This window comes from Syngnathus leptorhynchus, chromosome 15 (assembly GCF_054491065.1).
Source record: "Syngnathus leptorhynchus isolate UIUO chromosome 15, UIUO_Slep, whole genome shotgun sequence".
Classification (NCBI taxonomy): domain Eukaryota; kingdom Metazoa; phylum Chordata; class Actinopteri; order Syngnathiformes; family Syngnathidae; genus Syngnathus; species Syngnathus leptorhynchus.
This window is the reverse complement of record NC_141209.1, coordinates 7,409,240-7,435,898: the sequence shown is the minus strand read 5'-3', so window position 1 is coordinate 7,435,898 and position 26,659 is coordinate 7,409,240. Positions and strand designations below refer to the sequence as shown.

The 26,659-nt window shown below is 39.9% G+C and overlaps 1 protein-coding gene across 4 annotated transcripts in view; it reads right to left on the bottom strand.

Annotated features, from left to right (window-relative positions):
- arid1b (AT-rich interactive domain 1B) overlaps positions 1 to 26,659 on the bottom strand; it is a 126,481-nt gene that overhangs the window by 25,146 nt on the left and 74,676 nt on the right. For all 4 annotated transcript variants that reach the window (XM_085931236.1, XM_085931239.1, XM_085931237.1 and 1 more), the window contains 3 exons: positions 13,873 to 14,152; positions 4,729 to 4,815; positions 1,540 to 1,668 (listed from right to left, as the gene is read on the bottom strand). In XM_085931236.1, coding sequence (XP_085787362.1) covers positions 1,540 to 1,668; positions 4,729 to 4,815; positions 13,873 to 14,152 — 496 coding nt within the window. The remainder of the gene's footprint in view (positions 1 to 1,539; positions 1,669 to 4,728; positions 4,816 to 13,872; positions 14,153 to 26,659) is intronic.

Below are 26,659 nucleotides of genomic sequence, written 5' to 3'. Positions count from 1 at the left end.
TATTGGATAATGGCTTATTAATTTGTCGGTGCACTAGGGAAAGGGAAGGGAAGCAGATGGAGCCGTCACAAAGAAAGAAAAATTAGCAACAGATGTTCACTCTATTCATTACTATCATATGGGTCCTGGCTATGTCCTGGAAGCCCAATTTCATTCACCAGTTGGTGCTATAAGGAAATTGCCAGCATATGGATGTAGAGCTCAACACTTGGATATTTTTTTTTTTTTTTAGATGTTTAAAAGCTTTATATTAAGGTCGAACATTAAAACTGATATTAGTGTACACCACCGTTCATCTTGCTTTTCCATGAAAACCAACATAATTATAAAAGGGGTTTTGAGGGTTTTCTAGTCATCCGTTGGCTTTCTAACACAATTAGCAAACACAATGGAGCATAGAACACTGGAGGGATAGTTGCAGGAAATACACCTATGTAGATGTTGCATTTAAAAAAAAAGATTTTTACAGCTAAAATCGCCATTTAACACATTGTATGTATATTCCTGATTAGTGTTATCCTCATTGAAATTTTTTTAAATTGTAATCTTATTTTAAAAATAAGGACATTTTTAACTGACCCCAATCTTTTGAAGACGTTCAAGCCAAGGAATGTATTTTAATTTTTTTTTTTTTCACATGCTGGGGTAAAGGAGCATCTAAAAATGGCTAGCAGTGAAGAATTGTAGAGGAGACCTATATTTGTAAAAGGTTAAACGAACATTTTTCGGGTCAGTGTTGTGTGGCAGATTTTTCTCTCACCACTTAACACTTTCTGTCATTATTAGCTTTGATGTTGCATCCAGTCTGCAGTCCATTTGTATGTTGTCTATCTCTACTATAAGATATGATAGAACATTTTATTAATTAAGTATTGAAATGCAAAGGAGAATAAAGAACCGTCACATAGCAATCAGACAGTGTCACGATTTCTGAGAAGCTGATGTTAAAATGTGTCATGTGACATGGGCTATAATAGCACAATTCCGCAGTTAAACCTTGATAAAATCATCATCATTCTGGAGCTACCTCAACATCTTTGCATGAGGAGGGCCAAGAGGTTAGTCTGCAGTTCAAATGTCTCATTAATATTTAGAGTCAAACCCACAGAGAGTCACACTTACCATACAAGACAAGCCACGATCGTGTATAAAATGTGTGTGCGTGTGTGTATGTGAGCAAGCGGGAGCCGAAAAGAGCATGGATGTGTCTTTCAAAATAAATCTTTTAATGTTTCTCATTAACACAAAAGGAATGACATGCCAAGGCCCAGTGTGATTGCCAACTAAGGGCCGATTGCAAAAAAGGTCAATAAAAGAATAAAATATGATTTTGTCATCAGATCGAGGCCAAAATCCTCTGTGACTTTAATATGATTGAATGACACAAGGCAACACATGAAGTGGATTTCATGAATATTATTTCAAACAAAAACCTTTTTAATAGTCGAATGGAGTTGTTTTATGCAGTTAAAATGTCTCCAAGGAGTTAATGATAGACAATTACAGTGTCTTTAGTGTGGTGTACTGTACTGTTCTAACCTTGCTGTCCGTACTGGGTTTCTTGAGGTCCGTAAGGGCCCGTGGGGCCACTTTGGGAGTAGGGACCCATCCCGGGATACAATGGGAACTGGGAGCCAGCCTGGTTCCTTGGCATGTTGGACACAAACCCTAAAATTCACACCGCAATTAAAACCTGATGTCAAAGAACATATATCCATGATTCATGTATATAAATATAAGTATTCTCTTGATTATTATTTCATATGTACTTTTCCGTAATTCATGTATGAGAACAAACAGCCTCATAATACAGACATTTTGTATATAGATCAATTTGTATTATTATATTATTTTGAAATACCAACTGAGGCAGGGAGCTTTTAACAGTCTGCCCCCCTAAATAACGTAATCACTCACAAACTACATTTTAAATGTTTATTTGGGTTATCCTGATCTAGTTTGATGTTTGCAATTATAATTAGATTACAAAATAATGGATAAAGTGGTTCAGAAAATGAATGGATGGATGGTGTAGTAAGTTGTTAGAAGAATATATTTCTTTTAACTAATAAGATGTGTTCTATTTGCTTTAGTGACCGTACAAGAAAGATTCCCTTTTTCCTTTCTCTCTCTGATATTCTTTTATCCCTTTGCTGTGAAACAAAGCAATATGTCCTTTGTGGGCGGCTTGCATATAGCAGATGATATGCTTATTCATGTGACCTCGCTTGAAAGTTAATAGCAGCCATCTTGGATGCATTTGTATTGTCTCTTTTGATAACGTTTCTACTGTTTCTGTAGAAATTCTGATTATAAATCTTTTCGACAAAAAAAAAAAAAAATACATTTTGGGGATCCTAAATGTGAACAAAAAGTCACCAAACTTTGCACACATATCAAACCTCACGTAATGTTATACAAAAGTCAAAAAAGCATTCTATGATTGGAAGCTGTGTTGAAATCTTAGACGTACAAAAAAAGTATTCAATCTACTCACAACTCTAGCTCTTAAAATGTATCGCTCATGATCTCAAATTGCTTTTGTCACTTACTGACAAAAGGGTTAAACTTTTCCCTGTGGCACCTGACCTGAATTTCTATTTAATACCCCTGCACAAGACATTGGGATCAGGATTTAGGAAAAATCTGGACTTAAGTCACAATGTCTTGTAAAATAAAGTAAACACTGCGTGAGCTCCCACTGCAGACGGTAGCTTTGAACATTGTTGTGTAAGTTGGGCAAAGAGCTCTGCGTGTATGGAATAAGCTGCTGATTTGACCACGGCTACTTCATTATTCTAAGCCGCTCCGTCAATGGGTACCTCAAAGGCTCTCAGGCTAAAACTTGCCTCAACCATTCAAATTGACATTTGGAGCAATCCTCGTCTGGGATCCTCACTCTCAAGCCAGCATGTTCTCTTTTTAAAACCCACAGAAAGGTCTCGCGATCCAACACAAATGGGGAAAGGTCGCTAAATGGCCCTTGAAAGAGGGAAAAAAAAAAAGTGTGTGCATTGGGTGACTCACTGTGTCGGACGAGGTGCAAATGGATTTGTACGCTTGAACGTAAACTTTGATAAGCATCCACTTTGTTACATGAGCATCCAGGAGCAGACTATTTTGCGAGTTTGGGGATTCGCAATAGTTTGTGTAATCCAAAACAAGAGACATTTAAAAAAAAAAAAATCTTAAATCAATATGTTTATTTCTGTGGTTCAACTTCACTTTATATCTTTTATTCTGAATAAATGAACATAGTTTTTAGAGTAACACCTAAAATGTGTTAATTTTTTTTACAGATTACCCAAAGAGGAGTCAAATATTACACGACGGTAAAATGCAACCAGAGTGACGGTTGTCATCTGAAACTTTTTTTATTGGCATAATGTATTGGTTTGCATTAGACTGTGCAGAATGTGTACCTAATGCATTGGTCAGTATGTGTTTGTGTGTGCTTGTTCGTGTGCAAATAATTCTGCGTCTGACTGTATGGGGGGAGATAACAGACAATGGAAGCAATAAATACAGTGTGTGTGTGTGTGTGTGTATGGGGAAAAAAAAGACAGAGGCCAAGACAGTTGGAGAAAAAGTGTGTGTGGGAGGGAAAGAGCAGTGATTGGGGCCTGAAAGTGCTTAGGCTGCGAGTGTTAGGTTTAAGGAGCGAGGACATTATTGTAATGTTTTGCTTCCATTAGGATGAGAGGATGTTGCAAGAGGAGGATGTGGAGGAGGGGAAAAAAATAGCATGTAATACCGCACTTTAAATTGCCTGGAAAATGGATGGAGGAGAAGAACAATGTGTAGAAAGCACTAAAAGCAAATAACACATTCAAGGATTTCTGTCTTTCTGCTTGGTTCACTCCCCTAGTATGCACACAAAGATGTACACACTCACATAAGTACACACAAAGCTCTCGCTCTTCCTGGCAGAGTGAACAAAGAAGGCAGCCGGCAAAGGATGCATGGGAAAAAGTGGGAAGAGACATTCAGCATATTTATCGAAATGAAGAGACGAGAGAAGCTCTTAAGGGAGGCAAGCACTTGAGCAAAGTGGGTGTGTTTGGGTGAGAGCTGTGTGTGACTGTGTGTGTGAGGGGGCGTAATTCTTGCTCAGGGAAACCACAAAAAAACAGCACTTTCTAACCAGCATTGTATTTCCTTTCGACTAGAATAGGGAGAGTTTAGAGGCATTAGAAAACAGCATTAAATCTCCAAGTGGATTTTCATCTTGCTGAGAAATAACCCTCATCCACTCCCCCTGTCTGTCTGACTGATGCTGACACAGGGAGAGCATTCCATTTACGTTAGATCCCGGTCTCTGTTGTGTTTGTGGCAATGTGTAAAACGATGAACACTGCTGTGTCTACAAATTGAGAGTTGACCGTCAATACCAAAAAGCACCTACAGAATGACTTTATATTAAACTTTTATACACTAAACTTTGGTAAAAATAACACACTGAAGATATTATATTATTCGTCCTACCCATACAAAATACGGTAATATGAATATGAAGAGACTGGTGAGTGAATAATTAATTTTATTTATTTATTTATTTATTTATTTATTTATTTATTTATTTATTTATTTATTTATTTATTTTTATTCATTTTCATTTATGTTTATTTATTCTTGTTTATTTATATGTATATTTACATTTACATTTTATATTTGATATATTATTTTTTAAAGAACTAAAAACATTTTATGTATGTACTGTGTACATACCTCGCTCCTGAGCCATAGGTGAGCGGGTGGCTGGTGGACGGGACCCATCTGATCCATTCCCAGAGCTCTGCTGGTTAGCGGTGGAGCCTTCAGGAAGACAAAATCCGAATATGAAACTACAGAAGTCTTACAGTGTATCGTACAAATGAATTGTACGCTTTTATCAAGAGACGAGGGCTTTCACAATCACACGGAGCACTCAACTCAATCATCATCCGTAAAGTTCCATGTGTTCACAATCAAATGCACTTCCAAAGGACATGTTGAGTCTTTTGACCCTGTGCCAGCACTTTGCGTAAGCATTAACACATGGGAACCGTCCCATGTGGGAACCCGGAGCCATTTGAGGCTCATCAATTCGTGCTTGTGCGTCTTCAGGCTGTGCAGGTTCTATTGAAATCCAATAAGAAGTTGAGAGTCTGATTAGGACAATGGCAGACAAGGACTATAGTAGATTGATTTGGCTTGCAGCAAGGAGAGAGAGAGACAGGCAAATGTAAGCTTTTATTTTTGAATTCAGGCCTTTAAACAGCTTCTCGCCTTCAAACTGGCTGTTGATGAGACGCATAATCATTCACAAAAACCAAATGTTGGCACTCTTCGGCTGCAAATCCATTCACAAAATGATTTTGGTGGATGTTAAGCTATCGTGCAGCAGAGACGATGTGTATAACTGCAGAATATTTATCAATTAATTTTTACATGTGTGCCTATGTGTGCATGTGTTGTAGCTGCCAAAAGTAGCGTTAATACATGACTGGAGGTGGCACACTCCACATAAACAAACCCAATTAAGTCAACATAATTGCTTCGCATAAAACTGCATAAACAACATTTCATTCCGCCAGGCCGCCTACAGTCACAGGCACTCACACACGTGAAAGTAATAAAAGTAATTGCGCACACACACGTAAATAAACACGCTAAAGTACACAAGGAAACACACATATGAACACAAAGGCATTGGGTATGTGCCAAAAAATGGACCTCACTGACACACACATGCACACGGAACCCCTGCCTCACACATGAGTGGATCCGGCGGCACTGCTTCAAAGAGAGAATATTCGATTAGTTAGTCTGTCAACATGTGGCAGGAGGGAAGGGAAAACATCCGTGTGCAATCGTTGAAGCAACCCTCAGATAACAGGGGAAACGTTATCTGCATGCCTCTGTGTAGAGGATGAAAATACTTCATCTAATGTTTGCGTGAAAGCACAATGACAGCGTTGCAGGAACACTTATGACTGTAAACATCCCCACATTGGATATTTATTGACTTTATTTTGTGGTCTGAATAAAATGAATGACTGATTTAACAAGCACAACACAGTTATTCTTTTTGTGGCCTTAATGCGAGTGTTTCATGAAAGAGAATGGGAAACACAAAACTGAATCCATAACAATTACAAGATACAATTCCTTCAAAATGTAATCAATCCATCAAAACAAAGTCTCACTCGACGGGAAAAAAAAAAGTTGTTCCTTCAGCATGAATCCAAGTCAAATGAAATCTAACATTTTTATTCAAGAAACTTAACTGCTTACGGGATGGGACTGGATGGGAAATAAAAGTGAAAATTATTCAATGTTTTTTTTTTAATCTATGTTGTGTTTATTATATGGTTATATGGACGTGTGTGGACATATGCACATTATATATTTCTCTATATATGGTTGGATTATCTACACTCTGCTACTTTGTTCTGGAATGATGCTACACAAAACGGCAAGTATATCGTAGCTATTCCCAAATAGTTTGTATAAAAATCAAACATACTAATAAACCTACACACAGAAAATAACTGCTAACTATTTGTCCAACACTAGCTTAATTGAGCAGATAATGTGGACGTTTCCTGCAAAACAATGCAATGACCTGCCGATGTGTGAGTGTGTGTGTGTGTGTGTGTCTGCGCGCAGGGATGCATGCCAGGCATCAGCTTTGCTGTCAGACCCTGTTTGCTTGGATGGCAGACTGATGGTGGCAGCAGATTGTGTTGGAGCTTGTGTGTGCACTTCTATGCACCGTGTACTACAAAGCGATGCAATGTTTCTCTTTACATGAGACAAATCAAAACAACAACAACAGGGACTTTTGTATCTTTGCGAGCATGATTAAGTGTGATGACAAAGAGAAAATGGAAAAACAATACAAAACAAAAAGTCTCAATGACGAGGAGAACATCGCAAACAGATAAGAAAGGAGTAGCGTAAGTTTGATAAAGCTTCAGCCCCTCCCTGACTTCAGCTTCCAGCACTTGGTAATTATTTCACTACCAATTAGTGTCCAAACAAAGCCTATCTCTTCCTGACAACCTCGTCTCCCCTGTCCTCCCTCCTCTCCTCACCCGAAATGCCATTAAATAATTATGCTTAAATAAAACAAACAGGCTCCACAGTGAGTCCTGGCACGCTTAATCTGTACCATTAATAATTCATACACTGAATCTCTGACACGCAGTTCTTCACCATGTGCTGCCGGGAGAAAGAGCTAAATGTCAGCAGTATATCATTTCCTGTATACACGCGAAAAATAATAATAGTTTGTATGGAAATGCTTCTGCCATGCAGGTCGTCTCACTAGCTTTGCATGTGAGTGTGTGTGTGTTATTTAAAAGCTTGTGTTTACCCAATTGTAGGAGATTCACTGTGCATATTTTTACCTGACCTGCATGTCTATGCACTTGTATATTCTAACTATGTATGTTTGCGTGCAAATACTAAACGTGTGAATCAAACTCACGGATCATGTGTCGTTGCGCTAATGCTCTAGTGTGGATTGTTACTGACTGTAGGAGTGACTTCAAAATAATTTTCATTTGCTATATTTTATGAAGAAGACATCTTCCCAATGAGTTGGAGTTTATAAAAAAGGCTTCCTGCATGGTAAAGTCCGAGTGCGAGCGTCAACAGGAGGATAACGAGGAGTTATTTTGAATTTTATTGAGCAGTCAAATAACACAAATTCAATTGGTATATAAAGACACATAGTGAGCACAATGTCGCCACATTTTTTTCCTACGCTACGAGGCAGAAGGGTGAAAAAGGAATGGAAGTTCATTGCATTTATTTTGGGGAGATAATGCTCTTCTGTAAAAAAAAAACCAACAACACATTTTATATTCCTCTTCCGCAAGTACTATTAAGGCAACCGGGAGTCTTCTTTTGAAGAGAGGGAATGTAGTCTTTGAAGCTTTTTTACATCAGGATTTCAAACGCAAAAGCTTGTTAAGTTCAAAGCTGACGGGGAGGACTTGTGGCCATATTTCTGTTTTGTTTCAGGGCTCGACTAATATTAAGCTTCAGAGTAACTGCGAGGGTGTGTATGCGCCTACAAATGAGTCTATGTGTCATGGTGCATGTTGTGCCAATGATAAAAAATCCAATATAGAATTTTGGACTAGACCTGAGTGGTACTGTGTTGTTAGTGCCCTGAAAAAAAGTCCCTCGGGCTCCTCAAGTGGTCCTCAGGGGCTGCTTAGTGCCTGCAAGCACCACGTTGGTGACCCCTGCCTTGCATACTGTTTGGGTTAGATTTGCTCCATATTGACATCCTTCAAGGTCGTTGAAATTTAATGACCTTTTCCAAAGTGATCCCAAATACACACATTTCAATATTACTACGTTTTAAACACTGAAGCTGCACAACGTCAAATTTGACCCGTGTCCACTAAAACAGAGCTAATACTTATTATAATCTGTTTATTGTAATATATAATATATATGATATATAATTTATTATATTTTCTTTTATAATTTTTGAACACTGTCCAATGCGGAGAACAGATACCTAGTTCTTTTGACGCATAAATTTGAATTAAAACAATGACAAAACATTGTGAGCAAAACCTTTTGCAGATGATGAAAGTATTTGTGGCTGGTATCGGCAACCTCCATAAGAGTACAATAACTAAAAATAAGACACGTATCGGTCCGATACGATATCTGGTATCCTTTCTTGATACAGAAAATCTTCATGAGGATTTTCTTTACACAGGCAAAATTGACCCAGAACATATGTGAGCATGGAAATGAACAATACGAAAGGGTTAAAAGGAGGCGTGAGGAACAATTATTTTAATTATAGCCGGACACAGCTAGGTACCGGTTAAGGGTTCCCACATGTTCTTGTGGGTGATAAACCCTGCCCTTTTGAAGAAGCATGGGACATTTTTCCAAAAGTCCGGACATGACAGTGAACTCAAGAGAGAAAGGGCTGCTTCAGCACTGTCTCTTAATGCAACCCTTCGGCTGTAAATGTACACACACTTTCTGCAGCCAACACACCCACAACAAGGTAATATCTCCGTCTTGACTTTATTGGCGAGAGGAAAATAAACAAGAGGCTCCAGTAATGGTGGTTTAGCTCTCAATGGGTATAAGCCAATGTCTCTCCAAGCCAGCGGCTGATGCCAGTTTAACTAGCCCTGCAGGGGACGAATGCAGGCCTGCAGTGGCTCACAAAACAAGCGCTCTCACTCTCCAGAGATCCTCATTACTTTCAGCGCTGAGTAGCAAGTGTAAGTAAAACAAAAGTGCAGCTTAAGCTAAAAATGCAGCGAGCAGGATAGAGAGGAGGGAAAGGGAAGTACATGTTAGGGAAAGCGTAATAATTGAACACTGTACTCCAATTGAAATCTGCCACTTGGATGGAGTCTGAAAATATATTTTACAAAATGCCTAACACAAGCTTCTCTTGAATTTTGTTTGTATTTGTTTGCTGTGTGAATTTGTTACTGGAGGGAAGGACATTTTTCTGTTTTTAGGTCAGAGGGGCAGAGAGGTGGGAAAAGAGAAAGATTGAAATGGTCGGAGGTTTAATGTGCATCTGGAAAGGAAGGAAGAAGATAAAACAGAAAGGCAGAAGAGGGAAAAGAGCGCTTCAGGAGCAATTGAAGGAAAACAGGGAGGAGGGGAAACACAGGCTAGAACGGGGATGGAAAGATGGGCCCGGTTCCTCGGTGGGAGGCCAACACCACAGCAATGCTCCGAGCGAATACAAACACAGAGAGGGGGTCGAGGGGGTGGATACGAGGAAAAGCGAGACACAAGAGGGAACAGAGGAGAGAGAAAGAGCGTGATGAAAGTAATATGAGGCCGACAGAGGGGCAGGCAGTGCCACAGGCGTGTTCCCATGAAGGCTCTTTGGGAGTGGTGCGACCAGGAAAAAGAAAAAAAAAAGATCGGTTCCGCTCCCTCCCCACTACATCAAAATTCAACCCCCTACTCTCTCTCATAGCCTTCTTGTAATAACATGCACCCATAACAGAGGAAAAATAAGTTTGAATGAGCATTCCCGTGGCATGTTTTCCACTTGGATATTCTTTAGCTTTCAAATGAGTTTCCGTTTGTGCTCGGGGAAGTCATTTACTGGCAGCATTATCAACAATGGCTACCTTGGAGCATGCCGCTCTCATTTGTGCTGAATCCCTTCCAGGCGTCTGTGCTTGACCTTTGTGCGGAAAATACACCGCAAAAGATATCTTTACATCGGCGGTACTCGTATGATCAGAAATTGGAATAATAATGTGTTTTCTTGCCCAAATTACAAGTAAACCACAGGCTGCGATAGAAATGGTGGAGAGGGAATGGAAAATAAGTTGGACCCTTTAGCGAACCGATTAGATCACGCCAGCCTTGTTCATTCAGTGCTGTATATCTGCTTATATATCCTGAAAAATGGAAATAATGTGAACAGAGGAGACTCTTATTGGAACGCATAATAGTCCATAATTAGGACAGGCATTATCGAAAATCGACGGATGGATGGAAATGGAAGCTCAGAGATAGGGCCATGATATCGCAAAACATAAATATGAAATAATTCTTTATCTTTATTATGTGTTCCCAAGACATCTGGGAACCATTTAAAATTGGGAAAAAAAGTGTTCTTTAGGTATCAAAGGCAAAACTGTTGCCAACTGTCTGAGGGCACTGGTCACATTTCAAGTTCAAACTAGCATATTAATTTTGCTTATAGTAATCCGACTGAAACTAATGTTTGCTAGCTAGTTATTGTTCACAGCATTGTGCCTAATAATGCACAGCATTCAACTCGTTATTGGTTGAAACGAGTCCACGGGGCCCCCTTGTCAGAACAAAGCCCACACACACTTCCAATGATATAAACATCATTTTATCTGAATGTCACAGGTGAGATGCTCCCTACATATAAGAAAACCAAAAAAAATTGCTTAATGTCAAACAACTTCAACTGGGAGCTTTGAATCTTTGACTCTTTTCAAGCAACCCGACTGTGGTGCTTCATTCCACTTTGCACTCATCTGGATGAGAGTCAAATATCTTCTCACCTTCTTCTCAAAGTTTCAGAAAAGGGTAAAATTATTTAAATAACACGTGTCAGTGTGAAGAAGGTGTTTGTGTCTGATGGAGAAATCGAGCCTGTTTATACATGTGGAACTGAGGAGGAGGTTGGCGGTTGAGCAATGTGATTTCTGCTCGATTGTCACAAATCTAGCGCAACAGGAAAATCAATTTGGCCCAGTGTGTGCTTTTTGGTTTCCAGAAGAGCAAGGCGAGGGCCGGATAATGTTCCAGTGTATTGGATTTTCTTCACAGAGCGACTGGGAAAGAGAGAGGAACGAAAAAATGTGGGAATCTCAGGCATGCCTTGATAGATTTGTGTAAGTGTATGGGTGTATGATAGCCAGGCAATGTCAGTCTCCCACATGCTCACCTCTGACTGCAGCTCTATCACAGTCACATCCCAGCAAGCAAGCATTTATAAGTGATTTGTATGTGCAACCATGTGTGCCGCTACAAAGCCTATGCCCTGCCTAGCTGCTGTGTTATTTTTCAAATATATTGTGTGTAGGTGTTTGACAGCCAGGTGAAAGGATGACATGATGAAATTGCTCTCTGACCGCTGCCATGGTGCGTGTCGTCCTGTGAGAGCTCAGCCGTGTGACGTGAGAGAGGATGACAACATCACTCTGCTGCTTAAATGCTTGGGAGATTTAACACGGCATCCATAAATGTTTAGGAAATAAAAAGTTTGGCTTCCAATAAGGAATATTATATATGATGTGAATAAGAAAAACCTGCAAGGTATTGACACCCATTGAAAGGTAATTGCCAATAGATGTTACAAGATGGAGAAAAAAAAATTAAAAAAAAAAATGCTTAATTGCTTAATTAAAACTCCTTCCATCAACTCAAGATATTTGCTTGGCTAATACTTTTATATTTGACACAAAAACAGACAATAATTTGGTTTTTCACATTCAAAACTAAGTATAGGTTCCCATGAATTGACAAGTTTGCAGATGCACTGCGATTAGTTCCCTGGGTCAAACTATGGCCCATCATAAATCACTTGACTGTGTAATGTTTTTTTTTTTATATCTGAATAATCATAAATGCTAGAAAAATGCAAAACAAACATTAAACACCACTAGTTATAAAATGAAAAAAAAATAAAATGTAACAACACATCTCATAGATTTCTGTTGTCATCTCAGAGAACATTAGTTCCCATTTTGTGTTTTTACAAAAAGAGTTTGAATGTAATTTACAAATAACCAAGATAATATGAGTTGTTGCCATTTAAAGCACAACCACAATGGAGTCTAATCAGATAAAAAGCGTCAAAACACCCCAATCATCAGTGCAACTTCATTCAAAAGCCATAATCCTTCATAGAAGAGCCAGCAATGACATTAATAAAGCAGAGTGAAATGGCGCCGGCACAAGATATGTTGTTATGACTTTTTGACAACTGATGCCCAGTCAGTAATGCAGCGTAAAAGAATTTGTTTTAGCCACTAATTAAGTCGCTTATTAATGTTTTGTTGATATAGTGGAGATTGTTGTTCATAAAACTGAATAATGAAGCGGGAGTTATGCATGTACTTATTACACACAGGCGCAGACACGCACACAAAACGTATTGCTTTGCCTCCTCTTTCTCTCCCCGTGTTGCACCAACTCGAACAAGCGTATTAATGAAAGTGTCTTAACTTGTGATGAAGAGTTAGAATGTGGAGGCTTTCGTAATCAGATATGTTCTAACCACATTAGCTCTCCTGTGTGTCTCTCCCAAGCTGGCTGAGCATTGATCTAATTCAAAGTGAGTGTAGTAAAGCCGCTAAGACGCGCCAAATGTTACGCACAGTTCCACATTTTATCACTATTTATGTGGCGCGGGGAATACTTTAAAATATTTTCTTATTAATCATGTCCCAGCAATCCGTTCTGCTTTCCGTCTTTGCCACCTTCATGGAAATTCTCGGCACGATTGTTGGCACGAGCGTTGGCAAAACTACTGTCACAGTTTTCATTAGCGTCAATCACGTCGGTAAGGAGGAAGAGGAGGAGGGAGGAGGCCTGACATCAGCATCTCACGCAAGACATTTTGCCCCGCCTCATCACATTGAATGACAGCGCCGAGGCGCGCTGATATGTCTCTCAACGGCTCGGTGGGGCGGAGAGGTGGCCGGATGATGAGGGAGGCCAGTCTGGAATGGCATGGACATGCACGAGTGTGTGCAAACACACACATCTTAAATCTACACTCACTTGCGCTAAATGATCCCACCCTCATGGACAGACACTTAGTCCAAAACTGCTTTATATATTTTATTTTATATTTTATAATATATCAAATCAACCAATGAATGTGAATTGAAGACGATTTTAGTTAGGTACTACTAACTACATTTTCATTTTCAAAAGATTGGTTTTAAAGCAACTCAGCCAATGTGATAATATCAAACAATCCTTTTTTAATTAAATCCCATGGAAAAACTGAAAATATCTGGAACATTTGTGGAAATTTACTAGAGATGTTCCACACACTACTGATACCAATTTGTAAGGTTAGTCCATGTAGTACGCCAAATATAATCGATTTAAAAGGAAGACGGAACATTAGCTGTACATAAAGTGCTCTGTGTGATCTGCATTGCTGGATTTAGAGGAAACAAGGCAAATTCTTGAACCATTGAAAAGATGAAAAGAAATGGAATAATGTGAATCATGAACGAGACGCATCAAAGTCTAGATATGCTAAATTGATGCGCTACAGTCTAAAGCGGCAGTGTGTACTCTGACTCATTCTCCATCTAAAGCAAGAGGAAATTGAACCTGTTGTTTTATATGCTGTGAGTTCGGCAGCTCTACCTGGTGTGTTGGCGCCAGCAGTGGGGCCACTGGCGGGGGAGATGGGCCCCGAGCCTGAACGGGACTGTTGGGACTGAGTGGAGCCAGCAGGTGAGCCCACAGGGGAGGGTGAAGGTCCGCTCCTCTGGCTATGAAGGTGTGGCGAGGCGTGGGGAGAGAAAGGAGACTGTCTCTGGGTGCTGGCGCCTCCTTGCTCTCCTTGGGTACTACTGCTGCTGACGGCTGATACCAGACCAGCTTCCGTCCCCGTGGGGAGGTCATCTATCGAGCCAGACAGATCCTGCAAAAGAGGAACAAAACATTAAATAAAGGTGATGTAACTATTAAGAAAATAAAAATGCATGGCCACGAAGAGCCGCGAGATTAGTCAGTCGATAGCCTCCATTGCACGGCAGGCTGGGAATTCGTTTTTGGTTTTTGCCCTCTGGAGGAAAACTAACCTTATTCTTTAAATGTGCGATAACGTAGGTTTATATAATCGGTATAGTCAATAGTTTGGAGCAGGTGTAAAAGTCATTCAAAGTTGGGACATTTTAAAGACAAGGAATAGCTCCTCTCTTATGTTCTGCAATGTCTGAATTGGATTTTTTTTCCCCCCCAGCGAGTTAATACTACAAAGTTCATACATACGACAAGACACTTTCAGAATGGCAACAAGGAATCGGTCACAGTTGAAGCTGACATTGCCTTTCTCAAAAGCATACAGTATCATACAAAAAAAAAAAACTACACAAATAATATTTTCTTAAAGGCTTAAATACAACATGGCTCATGCACCTAATGTGCATATTTTTCTGATGTAGAAGGAAGGCTGGAGGACCTGGAGAACACCCACCCAAGCACATGAGAATATGAATATGCACACTTCACACAGGAGGCGAGAGCTGGGATTCGAACAACATGCCTCAGAATTGTGAGGCAAATGTGCTAACAACTCGTTCACTGTCCTACAAATTGGAACATAATTATGTAAATTTAATTATATTCAATCGAGCAGAAAAAAACAATATTCATTGGAACAGGCTCTAATAAAATGACAGTTTTGATTGCCTGTGGTGAGCAGAGAGCACCGTGTGCGCTATTTGTGTGTTTGTCCTTAGTAGTGCTTTTATCTCAATCCAGGGAACCCTCATAAATATTATGCATAAGTATTTGGGAATGTCCAAGAGTGGCAACAGAGCAGCAAAAGTGCTAGAATGTGAAGAAAAAAAAATAGATGGGATGAGATTTGACGGCTGCCCCCTTAACACACACAGACACGCTTGAAACACACACACATTTTCCGACTGACAGCTGAGCCTGAGTTTAAATTTGAGGGGGAAGTCACCTATGAGTGAGCCCGGTTTCCTAGCTAGTACTCGCTGAGGGAGGAGGAGTAGCGGGTGAATGCCAGCTGATGCGACCTGCTAAAACAAGCTCGCTGACCCTTCAGTCTGATTCCACCTGAGACACATGCCCACATTGTGACACCGGCCAAGATCAGTTTGTCACCCGTTTTTTTATTTTTTATTTTTTAGAATCACCGTACTCTATCCTTGTTGCTATGGTTGTGCGCTTATGTAAAGCACTTTCTCTGCAGGAATGGGTTGTTTTAAAGTGCTCTATGAATAAAGTAGTTGAGTAGCAACTCTGCCTTTAACAAAACAGAAGAAAAGGCTTTATCTATCATTTTATAAAATGACACAACATAACCTTGCCTTAAGTCAGGAATTGATAGTATTTCAAAATAGAAGTAGTGCATTGCATTGCATCATCACTCTCGTGTAGTAAATAAAATATCAGAGACACATTTCAGCATGATAAAGTGCAGTTCTATACCTCTATAACAATTACAATTATAAAATGAATAGCTTTTAGACAATGTTGACTAAAACGGGAGCTTAAACTAGACATTAAAGCTATCTATATTAAGGTCATCATTATTATTTACGTCGGGGTTGTTATCATATTTTTCAGACTATAAAGTGCAATAAGGCACGGTCTCTATTTCTGGAAATATTTGGAAATTTCCATATATAGGCAAATTGGCATACCTGATTATAAGGCGCACTGTCAATTTTTGACAAAAATAAATAATTTTAATTGTGCCTTATATTCCCAAAAATATTGTAAAATTCTAATATATGGTAGACATCCCAAAGATGATGATTATTATTTTGTTGACTCGTATACGAATCACGTTTCACTAATCGGTTTCCGTTCAGACTCCCTCGAATCAACATAAGTCAGTGCATTGGCTGTGATACAGCACAAGGACTTGTTTTGTATTCATATTGTTGTGGTGTCATTTCAGTTTTAACAGAAGCGCCTTTCCGTCCGCGTCTGCTTGTTGTGGTTAATGCGATCTCAGCGGCGAAACACAAAGCTTTTGTTTTCCATCATGCCGCTGTGATGAGTGCCCACCCGCTCTGCCAGCCTGCTAGCTTGTCATCTGGCATCATCTACCCTTGCACGACAAAACACATGGGGCACCTGCTTGCATCTTTTCCTGTCTCGCCCTTGTTACCGCTCCCTTTCCCAGCCAATCAGGTCAACTGTTTGTCTGAGCGGAGCAAGCAGTCTCCTAAAAGGACTGGAAGTTAGTTTTCCCAATCAGCAGTCGCTCGCTTGAATGCTGGCTTACACAATACAGGTTACCATGACAGCCAGGGTCTCCATGGTGATGGCTTTTCCAAATAGAGTAACCACGAGCTAGCGTGATCCACGGCTAGGTTGTTAACCCATGGGCTAATCATGTGAATGGATGGGAATAATTGCATTTCGCCTAATTGGGTGCTGTTGCCAGCTTTTCCTGTGCCAGTTTAGGGGTGGGGGAAATGCGTATCAGTAATTTGTTTAGTGGCTCATTTGGATTATACACACACTTGAGCACAGCTGTGTGGCTCAAGACCAAAAAAGTAGCAGAACTACGACAATAAAAGGGTGGTAAACCTTAACACCCTTTGACTATATAAATGCTCATTCTAAATACGCCCATTACATTAGTGAAACACCATCATGAAAAAAAAAACGACAGTGGTTCTTCATTTAATGTTTTCCAACCCACATCCTTCCTGTACTTTACATTTAATCCTGGTCACGGGCCACAGAGTTTTGTGTCTACTGCAGTCACACAGCCAGCCAGCTAACCATCCAAACAGACATGTGGTTGCAGCATCCAAACGCCCGACAATCGGCAGCACCGATCCAAAGTGGCCCAAATCCAATTTGTTTGGCTCTAGGCTGCAAATTGCTCTGTGTATTGAGTCTCCAAATAGCTGTCAACCTCTCCTGCTTGGCGTCCTGTACCGCTTAATTCACTCCTGGAGCATGTAATTGTCATAATAAGAAAAATATCGAGGTGATAATAGCAAGTTACTTTGAGATGGCCACCGCCCACAAACACACACACACACACACACACACACACACACACACACACACACACACACACACACACACACACACACGTACACACACACACACACACACACACACACACACACACACACACACACACACACACACACACACACACACACACACACACACACACACACACACACACACACACACACACACACACACACACTGTACGTAATGGCCCAAGACTTCAATTGACACATTTCACACAACATTGGGGAGGCAGTTGCTCGTGACCCTTCACCTTGCTGGCATTGGCACCTGCCTACAATGCCTGTATGTCTGTGTGTGTGTGTCTGTACTCTAAGTGCGTTTGTGACATACACACAATGAGGCTGGCTGGGCTGTCACAGTGAGACATGCTTGGCTACTGATGCGGCCAAGGGGGACAGATGAGGTGTGTGTGTGTGTGTGTGTGTCAGTGTGTGTGCATGCGTGTGCGTCTGTGCCAAATACTTGAGATTTCAGTGCATATTGCACAATCCACTCTATTTATGTTTAGGGTGCCAAAGACAATCATGGTCCACAAGTATGTTTACAATGACTGAATATTTAAAAAGATTCTGCAGTCAACCATTTTATGTAATTGTCTTTCATAAAATGAGACTAATTAAAGGAAAATAAATGAAATATTTTTAATAGCCAGGTCAGCCACCTGATCTCAACCCAAGTGTATACAGTGCATTGCCTTCTACTGCAGCTACTGAAGAGAACTTTTCCAGAGTTTATATTTTTACTGATCTCCTTTTATGTATCCATAGGACCCGTTTTGTCTGGGTCAAAAGTAAAAGCACATTACAATGTTACATACACACTGTGGTACTCAATTTATGTACAGAAATAAGACCTCTGTGGACACAGAGGTGCACTTTATTCTTTGTTTCTCTTCTCTGGGTAAATATGATGATGTGAAATGTAATTAAGTCCAACAGCAATGCTTGGTAGGCCTGAGGGACAACTCTGCTCATTGCAGCAATGCACACATTTGTCGACTCCGGACGCCGTGCTTTCCATCTTTACTGTGCTGTGGAGACTGAGGGGAAAGGCTATTATAAAGATGTTTATTCATCCTCCGGCCAACTGTCGTCGGAGGCAAAATCCAAATAAAAGGCCATGCAAATGAATCCGAATGGACTTCTTAATGTGCGTTTGTGAACGTGTATGTGCGTGAGGTTTTTAACGCAACACCCCTGTAGAGCAAGTGAACTAGCCTTCACTAAGTGCTATTAAGTGGAAAAAGAGAGGAAAAAAAGGAATTGGATAGCATTTTAACACCACTTCCGCATTATTTATAAAATAATGTTTTAATGCCATTCAGCAGTTTTGTTGTGAAACAATTAGATGTGATATGGGTAAATACTGACGCTTGTTCAAAATTGTTCAGAAAAAATTTGTAGAATCAATGAAATAATGCAATTTTGCGTTTTGCAGAAAGAGTGTGTGTGTGTGTGTGTGTGTGTGTGTGTGTGTTTGACAATTTACAACTCAATGCTACAATGCTTAAATATAATCTAAGCGATATAAAAAGTCCACACATCCTTGTTAAAATGCCATTTTTATTTTGGCACTTTTAGGGACAGACAACCTTTACAGAGGGAAATCAATGTTTTAACTTAATTTAATTTAATGCATGAAAATGTTTCCTAAAAAAAAAATTACACACTTTTCTCCTTTCTGTATTTATGAAACTCAGACTCAGAACACCACATTAAGAGTGTCTAAAAAGTAAAAGTGGTCAAAATATCAGGTCAAACAATCTCTAAACAACACCACAACATCCTGAGTGGGAAAGCATAGCAACAATTGAAATGTCAAGGAATGTTGTTGGCAGGGGCAAACATTTGTGTGTGCTCAGGATTTGGACAGACTGAGATAATCTGTTTGTAATAGTAACACTAACTCCTTGGCACAAGCTCTTATTGTTTGTTGTAAGATAACGGGCTAACGGAGCGATAAGCGTCAAGGCACTTAAAACTCTTGCCAGTGTGATGCAGGGTGGGCTACTTTGAAAGGGTCACGTGTGGCCCCATAACCCATCTAAAACTGTCGACACTCAAATCTGGTGCTGCTTGTCTCCAAATCAGAGATTAATGTTACATTTTTTCAGATTCTTCCTGATAATATGACAAGCAGCAAGTAGAAGGAGTTCTAAGACCCAATTGCATACAACATGCAGTATGTTCAGCTTGGAATTGCTAATTTGTTTTTATTAAATTCTAATTCACACAAAAAGTAAAAAAAATATTCTTGCATTTATTTCTGTAATGTTTTTCTGACATATATATTGATGGGATTATAGCATATGGCATACAGCCACCCATTCTAAGCCTCCCCACACACCCGAGAGAACTCCAAACACGATGCAGCATCAAATGTGTGAGAGATGGAAGGAAAGGAGAACAAAATAAAGAGCCCAAATTCCTCATTTCTAATTCAGCTGCTCGTTCAGTTTAACCTCTCTCTTCTCAGCAATTAACGCACACGCCACATCCTTCACGCCGCGTACAGCCGAGGCTAAATAATGCAAGGGGCATCCAGCACCCGCATCCTTTATCATCCCAAATGACATCCATTTGCATATCTCCCCAGTCAATTAGAGTGCAGCGGAATAATCAGCCCATAATTGGGGGAGAGTGTCTGTAATCACCACCCTTGGCACACCGACAGGGCCATTTGGAAGAGCGAGGGGGGTTGGATGCCTTGGTTGTATGTGACACTCCATCTAACTGCAGTCTTAACTTCAAACTAATACGCTTGAACGCCGAGGTTAACTTCCCTCATCTTATGTACGCTCTCCTCCTTTGTACAGTCGCTCCTATTTCTCTTATTAAAAGCATTTCTATTCTGTTCAAAAGGTCAAAGATTGTCACTATGTACGCTGTTGAAAATTCTCTTTCTCTCTGTTGTATGAAAAAGTATGAAAGCGTGGAAAATGGCATTCAGGTCAATATTGCCGCTTTGAAAATAAAGCTCAAGAGTTTAAGATTGATGGAAATAATACAAAAAATTTTTTTTTAGAAGGACTTGACATTTGAACAGTTTTAAAACTCCTTGCTTTGGTATAAAAACAAAAAAACAAATGTCAAATAATTTGGAGGAATCTTTTTCAAGGTTTTTTAGTTGTATATATTTTTCCCATGTCTGGATTAAAAAAAAAAAGGTCTCCACTGCATCAGGTTGGGCACCTGGTGAACAAAAAATGTGCCAAACAAACAATATGATTGACTTATATTGGCAACTCCAGAAGGAACTAGCCAATAGTCACAACAACAACATTCTGTTTATTCTCATTAATTATTTAATACATACCCTTCGATTCCTATTGATCATGATACATTTTCATTCATCTCTTCCCATAGAAAATGAAGGCAATTCAAGTTAGGCAAGTACCTTCCATTATTTAGCTATTATGGCTCTTGTCCCTCAGTGTCTAAAAGGCAATTATTAAATAGATACCAATTCATTCACAATTAATGACAAATTTTTCCCCTTGGCCGATGACAGGAAATTCTTTGACTATATAAACCATTACCGTTAAATACACAAAGGGAAAAAGTTAGTAATAGTCAAGGAATACAAGAAAGGCCGCAGACGGACGCACCAGAGGGAAAATTCCCCCACTAGTCCCTTTTAGAAGCAGACAATCAAAGTCATTTTATGAGAAGTTTTCCGGGCAGCTTTGAAGCACAGTTTCTGCACAGCCTTTGGATTTCCTGCTCAAAAGAAGAATGACCGTTTTTTTTTTTTTTTTTTTGTGAGACAACATTTGCTTTAATACACCCCGTTCCTCAGAGGCTTTGGTGGCGTCCTCTGAACATGGTGACTAAAAGCATGAACTGAGAAAAGGAAGGCGAGAGAGAGAGAGAGAGAGAGAGAGAGAGAGAGAGAGAGAGAGAGAGAGAGAGAGAGAGAGATGATGTCGAGAGTCTGGTGCGCTGGAGGTGTGTTCAAGTGTGTACAGGAGCAATAAAAAAACCCGGGCAAGGTTAGTTCCCACCTGCAGTGCTATCCTTTTGTGTTCCCACGGCTGCTTTTCGTGTTTACTCAAATCTCTTTAATGTCCACCGTAACACATGGCAGCCACTCAATGCATAGAGTGGCTATTTTTCAGTCTCAAAGGTTGCTTGGCGAAATGGTGGTAAGGTAGCCAAAGATAGCAAAGGAGGTGAAAGGAATAATTAGATTTAAGCTCTCAACTGGATTTTTGAATATGAGGGGCACAAACTTGAGATAAGAGGGTTGATTATTATGGAAAAAGTGATTTTTTGCTTTTTTTTTTTTGCTGATTTCTTTAAAATATTTTTTGGACTCAAAACAAAAACTGCAATGTTTTACATGTATATAACATTTTTTGTTGATATTTTTTTCAGCAATGTTGTGGTAATACTAATAATTGATTATTTCAATCGTGTTATGAACTTTTGAAAGCATTTTAACTACATACCAAACTGAAAAAACGTCTTTAAAAACAAGAATATTGTTGAACATTTCCCACAGTTCACAGAGGGAAAAAATATTGATTTCTTTTTAAGGGGATGCCTTTCTCTGTTTAATCCCTCATTCCATGACTCCGGGGATCTGTGGCATTTCTTGTCAGCCAGCCAACCTCGTGTATGTATCACTGTCAAAATGACTGATCAGAAGGAGGGAGGTGGGCAGGGAGCTGAGGGAAGTGAAGGGGGAGACTCAGCTTGACTGGAGAGATGCTAAACTCCCCCCATTGCTCCCATTGGACATGCCTGTCAGCGTGTCCGCCTCGGTAATCCATCAGCTCCCGCTGCTGATCAATAATGTGATCGGTGGAATTCTGAGACATACCTTGTAGAGAGATATGTGCAGGCGGGGGGAAAAATGAAAATTAACGACTGACTTTGACCTTCAACTGGCATAAAGTTAAACTCAAGACTATCCACATGTTGGATGTTGGACATGGAATGAACTGCAATTATATAGCAGGAAAATATAACCTTTAAATTGTTGGGTTAAAAATAATCCAACATGTTTTACATTAGCTCATTTATTTCATATTATTTAAAATAATCGGCTAAGTAATCGGTTGTCTGATTTTTATAGTGGTAAATATCTGAAGCTGCGCCCCTCAAAATAATCCAAATCAGTCAGGCCCCAATTTTTACAACGCCCAATCGTTTATTCCATAAACTTAAACATTTAAAGAATTAACTTAAATAATTTACAAATTGAGTAGAGAATCAGCCCTTTTAGGGGAGCTGACAAAACACCAAAAACATTTACACGTACACACACACGCACACTGGCGTCAGTCCACAGTTGCAAGTGTTTAAACTAACTTTTTAAATGGTAAAAATAAATTAGGCTCACCATCAAAGAGACTTTTCAAAAGCTATTTCTTCTATTGGAGTTCAAACAGCAGCCTGCTTGGTAAACAGGCATGGGGAATTCGAGTTGGAGATACAAACAGTCGGAGGTTCACCACAACAAAGACGGAGGGGAAGCAGCGGAGGGCTGTAATTCATCACACACTCCACAAAGCAAATGTGACTGACTGTCCATGAGTACAGAAAACGAAACAAAAAAATACTTTCTAATTGGAAAACCTGTCCCCTTTACACAACAGTTTCTTCCTCCTTTTTCCAATTTCTTGTTTCTCAATGTGACTGGATGCCCTTGCCCTGCTCTTTGTTCTTCATGAAAATAATTCACTGTTAGTTATTACGGGCCCCCAACTTAAATTAGAAGACAGATGGAGCTGTAGGAGAAAAGAGAGGAAAGGGTGAGGAAGGGGGGCGGGGGGGGAAACCTCTGGGTCTTGAACAGCTTGTGATTTTTTTTAAAAGACAAACTCAGACAATGGCCTTGCTACACAAGCACCTCCAGCACAATTTCATTTGTCTGGAATTCAGCTGAAGATAAAAAATGTTGCGAAGTGGCAGACATAAGCCCGCCCTCTCCAGTGAACAATCATTAGTTATGCATGAGACAAACCGGTGACATAAAGTCACATGGCGTGCTGAGCATTGTGGGTAAGGCGGTAGAACTCTGTCTCCTATGCCAGTTTATTGACAGCCCCGGCTCTCCCTCGACTGTCTCCGGGTTTTTGCAATTACAATCAAACAGCAGCATGCAGGCCCTTAAGCACTGACTGACAGCTTGGATTAACCCAGACGTGGGGATGCTGTGTACGGTTGTGTGTGTGTCTGTGTGTGTGTGCACACTCGCACATCTCCTTGTCTGTCAGGCTGTCTGTCTACATGTGTATTGCTTTGTATGTGCAGCATGTTCCAGCGTCACGTTGGATGTGTGTCTCCGCCTGTCTAGCGGTTGATTTTGTGTGTGTGTGTGCGCACAGCATGTTTCTATTTAATCGTGCGCTGAAGGTTTGTGAAGGGCAGGAAAGATGCCCGTACATGAAAACCAGCATGAATAACAGTGCAATTTCAAAATCCCACTGTGTGATCTTTTCATTGTGTAACACCAAAGTGGGCATTGTATCATCAACTAATTATTTGGGGAAAATTAACAATATCCTAATTATTGGATTAATCAATGACTAATCGAATAGCAAATTAATCGACAACCGTTTTAATAATCAAGAAGTCATTTTGAGCCATTGTTTTCTTTAAAACGATCCAAATACTTTGATTCCAACCAGTATTCTGATTTCTGGAGTCCTTCATGAAAGATCATCTTTTGTGTTCAATCAAAAGAAGACATTTGCAAATATCTGTTTTTATTTGCAATAACTGAATTACGTTCAAAAAAAGGTTGGTAAGTACAACATCAATCCCTCCCATGTGATGTTTCTCAATTGTTGTTGAAGGAAAATGTGGATAATATGGGTTTGTTTACCAGTAGTAGTAGAAAAAAAAAATCTTGTTCACAATTTCAATGACATATGTCTTATGGTTGTTCGTACATTACAACAAAATGATAGACTGATGCACAGTGCCAGGTGACAACACATTTGCAGATTTCAGATTGAAATCGAAATCTCATACACACTCGAGATTTAACGTCACTATTATGCCGTCAAGTGCGATGCTTGCAAATCTCCCCTCCCTATAGTCGACGTACAAAGTGTTGATGAACAAAAACACGCCAGTCAATTTCGTCCAAATGAATTTGAGTCGCTGTGCCGTGTGCTGCTTGGGATTGTTTCTTTAACACTCCCTCTGTGAGACCCCCGACATCATCCATCACAGATGACAAACATGACATGACAACTCTGCTTGGGAGGAGGCTCTGCACACTTGCCAGAGAATGAATCAAGACTAGATAACACATTCAAAGTCCTTTTCTTTCTCCGAGACTGACAATTGCAAGCTAACGTATGCGTTGTGAAAGGAAATAAAACATTGCTATGAGAGATGGAGTCATATAATTACAATTGGTTTTATTCCAATTCAACTGACAGCAACCTTGGGCTCAGAGGCGCATTTTAATTGTGATAAAAATGGGATCATTTAGAGGCTCATTTTCAACGTAACATTTGGAAACCCTCTGATAAGGAGATGGAACCGCAGCAAATGAAAGCGGCAACATCAAATATCATCTTAATTCCATCTACGAATAAGCGTGCAACATACACACACACACACACACACATACACACACACACACACACACTGATTTATCACTCATATCAATATCTGAGGCGTTTGCATATTCACACCGTGACTGGAGATGGAAAGTCATCCCAGATGCCCTCTCCCTATACCAGACATGATGAAGCGAACACCAGCTAACCAAGCAGAACGTCCTCGCCGAGGTCTCGAGTCAGTGGATGTGTGTGCGTGTGTGATGTAAGCCTGTAGAAAGGAGAGGTGACAGCGGCGTGTGGATGATCTAATAAAAGAGGAAGAAGAAGCGGCATGTGATGGCGAGGCATGCGGGCTCAAAAGGCAACAACTTTTGCTAAAACACACACACACGCCTGCCTGCCTGCCTGCCGCATAAAACACCCGCGCGCATGCTCTTCTGCGTGATCGACACTTTCATAGTGTCGAAGCTGAGGTGTTGGGATATAAAAAGCCGCGCTGATATGATTTAATGGCCAAGTCTTATTATAAGACTGTCGCTGGGCCCGGTGTAATCTGGCTAACGCTGCAGGGCACAGCTCTGACAAACACACACTCACATGTGCACAAACACACACTCACACACACACACACACACTACAATGCTCCCCCAGCAGATAATATTGCTATGTGCTACATTGCTATTATAAGATAGAGCTGTTTGCCACAGTGATACGTCGCCTATAAGACTGTCATTTTGGGGAGGGAGTGATTTATGGCTGCGAGGCATGAGAAATAAAGACAGATTATTTTTATTCATGTGTCTTCAGAGGCCAACTTCATTTCTGTTGTTATTTTTACACCGAGGAATCTTCAGAGGAATCACGTTGTGGGCAAACCACATATATATATATATATATATATATATATATATATATATATATATATATATATATATATATATATATATATATATATATATATATATATATATATATATATATTGGACCAGCCAATCCAGAATACAATAGAGCTCATGACATAGATTTTGAATCTAAAGTTAATAAAATAACATCTCACTACTCGATGCCATCCAGTTTTTAAGAGGGACTAAATTGCTATTAATTATAAATAGCAGAGCAGCTGTCTTAAAATATATGACATACCTATGAGGGTATTAGACAATGCGCTGTTATTGCCTCTCCTGCCTCTTTTAATATCTGCACCCTGACTGCAATCACAGGCCTAATAATGGCTTCTCATTATGTGGTGTGCACGTGGCGGGGGGATTGCGGGGGCTTCAATCTCTATGCTCAAAAGCCACAGATGACTCCCTGTTAAAAGTTAATTTGATTTCAGACATTTACGGAATGAGGCTGTAAATTTAAGCTCTCGGGGTGCACCTATTGGTGAGCTCCGATAATTGAGATATTTGATCTTGATATTTGATTCTATGTCAGCAATTCATTATGGGAATACAAGTGAGCAGATAGAAAGAAAAAAAAAAAAACGATGTGAGATGACAAGGAGAGGTTTGCGACTGAGATGCAGGTGAGGATGGAGCAGAGGCCCTATTGTTTCCCAGCTGTAATATGAAGAACTATCAGGAGATGGCGCTGTCCTTGTTGTGAGCAAGGCAGAGAACGTGATCCTCGGCCACATTGCTACACAATGCTGCATTGCCCAGTTAAAAAAAAAAAACACTATAAGGGTAGGGAAAAAACATTTAATTATTCTTTTAATCCCCTAAAATTGACTTCCTTTATTTCTCAGTGCAGAAATAATCCTATTTTGGTCATGGAAAAAACATGCAATATTTTGAATGAACTTGAATATTTTTTTAAGCATTACAAATGCAACCTATGTTGTGTAATTCACACATGAAGAGA